This window comes from Petromyzon marinus (genome assembly GCF_048934315.1).
Source record: "Petromyzon marinus isolate PM22_M1 ecotype Great Lakes invasive population chromosome 85 unlocalized genomic scaffold, UKy_Petmar_22M1.pri1.0 chr85_unloc.2, whole genome shotgun sequence".
In the NCBI taxonomy this organism is placed as follows: Eukaryota; Metazoa; Chordata; class Hyperoartia; order Petromyzontiformes; family Petromyzontidae; genus Petromyzon; species Petromyzon marinus.
Window position 1 is genome coordinate 120,498 of NW_027422647.1, and position 5,000 is coordinate 125,497.

A 5,000-nucleotide genomic window follows, 5' to 3' on the forward strand; every position below is an offset into this window, starting at 1 on the left:
CTCTGTGTCTCTGTGTGTGTCTCTGTGTCTCTGTGTGTGTCTCTGTGTGTGTCTCTGTGTGAGTCTCTGTGTGTGTCTCTGTGTGTGTCTCTGTGTGAGTCTCTGTGTGTGTCTCTGTGTGTGTCTCTGTGTGTCTCTGTGTGTGTCTCTGTGTGTGTCTCTGTGTGTCTCTCTGTGTGTGTCTCTGTGTGTGTCTCTGTGTGTGTCTCTGTGTGAGTCTCTGTGTGAGTCTCTGTGTCTCTGTCACTGTGTGTGTCTCTGTGTGAGTCTCTGTGTGTGTCTCTGTGTGAGTCTCTGTGTGAGTCTCTGTGTGTGTCTCTGTGTGAGTCTCTGTGTGTGTCTCTGTGTGTGTCTCTGTGTGAGTCTCTGTGTGAGTCTCTGTGTCTCTGTCACTGTGTGTGTCTCTGTGTGAGTCTCTGTGTGTGTCTCTGTGTGAGTCTCTGTGTGTGTCTCTGTGTGAGTCTCTGTGTGTGTCTCTGTGTGTGTCTCTGTGTGTGTCTCTGTGTGTGTCTCTGTGTGTGTCTCTGTCTGTGTCTCTGTGTGTGTCTCTGTGTGTGTCTCTGTGTGAGTCTCTGTGTGTGTCTCTGTGTGTGTCTCTGTGTGTGTCTCTGTGTGTGTCTCTGTGTGAGTCTCTGTGTGTGTCTCTGTGTGTGTCTCTGTGTGTGTATCTGTGAGTGTCTCTGTGTGTGTCTCTGTGTGAGTCTCTGTGTGAGTCTCTGTGTCTCTGTGTGAGTCTCTGTGTGTGTCTCTGTGTGAGTCTCTGTGTGTGTCTCTGTGTGAGTCTCTGTGTGTCTCTGTGTGTGTCTCTGTGTCTCTCTCACTGTGTGTGTCTCTGTGTGAGTCTCTGTGTGTCTCTGTGTGAGTCTTTGTGTGTGTCTCTGTGTGAGTCTCTGTGTGTGTCTCTGTGTGTGTCTCTGTGTGAGTCTCTGTGTGAGTCTCTGTGTCTCTGTCACTGTGTGTGTCTCTGTGTGAGTCTCTGTGTGTGTCTCTGTGTCTCTGTGTGTGTCTCTGTGTGAGTCTCTGTGTATGTCTCTGTGTCTCTGTGTGTGTCTCTGTGTGTGTCTCTGTGTGTGTCTCTGTGTGTGTCTCTGTGTGAGTCTCTGTGTGAGTCTCTGTGTGTGTCTCTGTGTGAGTCTCTGTGTGTGTCTCTGTGTGTGTCTCTGTGTGTGTCTCTGTGTGTGTCTCTGTGTGAGTCTCTGTGTGTGTCTCTGTGTGTGTCTCTGTGTGAGTCTCTGTGTGTGTCTCTGTGTGTGTCTCTGTGTGTCTCTGTGTGTGTCTCTGTGTGTGTCTCTGTGTGTGTCTCTGTGTGTGTCTGTGTGTGTGTGTCTCTGTGTGTGTCTCTGTGTGAGTCTCTGTGTGTGTCTCTGTGTGTGTCTCTGTGTGTGTCTCTCTGTGTGTGTCTCTCTGTGTGTGTCTCTGTGTGTGTCTCTGTGTGTGTCTCTGTGTGTGTCTCTGTGTGTGTCTCTGTGTGAGTCTCTGTGTGTGTCTCTGTGTGTGTCTCTGTGTGAGTCTCTGTGTGTCTCTCTGTGTGTGTCTCTGTGTGTGTCTGTGTGTGTCTCTGTGTGTGTCTCTGTGTGTGTCTCTGTGTGTGTCTCTGTGTGTGTGGGGAGCGGTAGTGTAGTGGTTAGCGCTACGCTGCGCTATGAACCTGGCGACCCGGGTTCGTTTCCCGCTCACGGCCAACACCAGTGACGATTATCTGAACCGGTCCCGGGCCTCCCCTAGGTCGACTCAGCCTCAAATGAGTACCTGGTGCGGTGTGTAAACATCGTCACTAGGGAGACAAAGGCGGTCGGGCGTGGTGCTGGCCACCCACCCCCTCGTGTACCGTTCCGGCCTTCATAGGTGCTCGCTAACAGCACTTGCCCCTACAGTCTGTTAAGGCTATATGGGGGATCTTTGTTATCTTTGTCTCTGTGTGTGTCTCTGTGTGTGTCTCACTGTGTGTGTCTCTGTGTGTGTCTCACTGTGTGTCTCACTGTGTGTCTCTCTGTGTGTCTCTGTGTGTGTCTCTGTGTGTGTCCATCAGAGAAACGAAGACGTCAAAGACAGGAGGATGGTGACACTCGGAGGAAGGTGAGTGATGGTGGTGATGGTGGTGGTGGTGGTGATGGTGGTGATGGTGGTGGTGGTGATGGTGGTGATGGTGGTGATGGTGATGGTGGTGATGGTGGTGGTGGTGATGGTGATGGTGGTGATGGTGATGGTGGTGATGGTGGTGATGGTGGTGATGGTGATGGTGGTGATGGTGGTGATGGTGATGGTGGTGATGGTGGTGGTGATGGTGGTGATGGTGATGGTGGTGATGGTGGTGATGGTGGTGATGGTGATGGTGGTGATGGTGATGGTGGTGATGGTGATGGTGGTGATGGCGGTGATGGTGGTGATGGTGGTGATGGTGATGGTGGTGATGGTGGTGATGGTGATGGTGGTGATGGTGGTGATGGTGGTGATGGTGATGGTGGTGATGGTGGTGATGGTGGTGGTGTTGGTGGTGGTGATGGTGGTGATGGTGATGACGATGATGGTGGTGATGGTGGTGATGGTGGTGATGATGATACTACTACTGATGATGATACTACTGATGATGATGATAATACTACTACTGATGATGATACTACTACTGATGATGATACTACTACTGATGATGATACTACTGATGATGATACTACTGATGATGATACTACTGATGATGATACTACTACTACTGATGATGATACTACTACTGATGATGATGATACTACTACTGATGATGATGATACTTCTACTGATGATGATACTACTACTACTGATGATGATACTACTACTACTACTGATGATGATACTACTACTGATGATGATGATACTACTACTACTGATGATGATACTACTACTACTGATGATGATACTACTACTACTACTGATGATGATACTACTACTGATGATGATACTACTGATGATGATACTACTACTACTGATGATGATACTACTACTACTGATGATGATACTACTACTACTGATGATGATACTACTACTGATGATGATACTACTGATGATGATACTACTACTGATGATGATACTACTACTGATGATGATACTACTACTGATGATGATGATACTACTGATGATGATACTACTACTACTGATGATGATGATACTACTACTGATGATGATACTACTACTGATGATGATACTACTACTGATGATGATGATACTACTGATGATGATACTACTACTACTGATGATACTACTACTGATGATGATACTACTGACGATGATGATGATACTACTACTACTGATGATGATACTACTACTGATGATGATGATACTACTACTGATGATGATACTACTACTGATGATGATACTACTGATGATGATGATACTACTACTACTGATGATGATACTACTACTGATGATGATACTACTACTACGGATGATGATGATACTACTACTGATGATGATGATACTACTACTGATGATGATGATACTACTGATGATGATACTACTACTACTGATGATACTACTACTGATGATGATGATGATACTACTACTGATGATGATAGTACTACTGACGATGATGATGATACTACTACTGATGATGATACTCCTACTGATGATGATACTACTACTGATGATGATGATACTACTGATGATGATGATACTACTACTGATGATGATACTACTACTGATGATGATGATACTGCTGATGCTGCTGCTGCTGCTGTAGGAGTGGAGAGACCGATACGGTGCTCACCGGGAATCTCCCGGTTCCACCACCGCCTCCGGCACCACCGCCACCACCACCACCACCGCAGCAGCTAGGAGTGGACGGATCACTGCAAGATCGACCTCGGGGGAGACACAGCAGAAGACTCCACGCGGTGGGTGGGTGGGTGGGTGGGTTGGTGAGTGGGTGGGTGAGTGAGTGGGTGAGTGGGTGGGTGAGTGGGTGAGTGGGTGGGTGAGTGGGTGAGTGAGTGGGTGAGTGGGTGGGTGAGTGGGTGAGTGGGTGGGTGAGTGGGTGGGTGGGTGAGTGAGTGGGTGGGTGGGTGGGTGAGTGGGTGAGTGGGTGGGTGAGTGAGTGGGTGAGTGAGTGGGTGAGTGGGTGAGTGGGTGGGTGGGTGGGTGAGTGGGTGAGTGAGTGGGTGAGTGAGTGGGTGAGTGGGTGGGTGAGTGGGTGGGTGAGTGGGTGGGTGAGTGGGTGGGTGAGTGGGTGGGTGGGTGGGTGAGTGAGTGGGTGAGTGAGTGAGTGGGTGAGTGAGTGAGTGGGTGAGTGAGTGGGTGAGTGGGTGAGTGGGTGGGTGGGTGGGTGAGTGGGTGAGTGAGTGGGTGAGTGGGTGGGTGAGTGGGTGAGTGGGTGGGTGGGTGGGTGAGTGGGTGAGTGGGTGGGTGAGTGGGTGAGTGGGTGGGTGAGTGGGTGGGTGGGTGGGTAAGTGAGTGGGTGAGTGGGTGGGTGGGTGAGTGGGTGGGTGGGTGAGTGGGTGGGTGAGTGAGTGAGTGGGTGGGTGGGTGAGTGGGTGAGTGGGTGAGTGAGTGAGTGAGTGGGTGAGTGGGTGGGTTGGTGAGTGGGTGAGTGAGTGGGTGGGTGGGTGAGTGGGTGAGTGAGTGAGTGGGTGGGTGAGTGAGTGGGTGGGTTGGTGAGTGAGTGGGTGGGTTGGTGAGTGGGTGGGTGAGTGAGTGGGTGAGTGGGTGAGTGAGTGGGTTAGTGGGTGAGTGGGTGGGTGAGTGAGTGGGTGAGTGAGTGAGTGGGTGGGTGGGTGAGTGAGTGGGTGGGTGAGTAATTGAGTGAGTGGGTGAGTGGGTGAGTGGGTGGGTGAGTGAGTGAGTGGGTGAGTGAGTGGGTGAGTGAGTGAGTGGGTGAGTGAGTGAGTGGGTGAGTGAGTGGGTGAGTGAGTGAGTGGGTGAGTGAGTGAGTGAGTGGGTGAGTGGGTGGGTGAGTGAGTGAGTGGGTGAGTGAGTGGGTGAGTGAGTGGGTGGGTGAGTGAGTGAGTGGGTTGGTGAGTGAGTGGGTAAGTGAGTGA

At 50.5% G+C, this 5,000-nt stretch overlaps 1 protein-coding gene across 1 annotated transcript in view; it reads left to right on the forward strand.

Annotated features, from left to right (window-relative positions):
• The window catches only part of LOC142908535 (G-protein coupled receptor-associated protein LMBRD2-like), a 72,562-nt gene that overhangs the window by 43,875 nt on the left and 23,687 nt on the right, over nt 1–5,000 (forward strand). The window contains exons 11-12 of the mRNA XM_076059274.1: nt 2,030–2,076; nt 3,707–3,860. Of these exons, the coding sequence (XP_075915389.1) occupies nt 2,030–2,076; nt 3,707–3,860 (201 nt within the window). The remainder of the gene's footprint in view (nt 1–2,029; nt 2,077–3,706; nt 3,861–5,000) is intronic.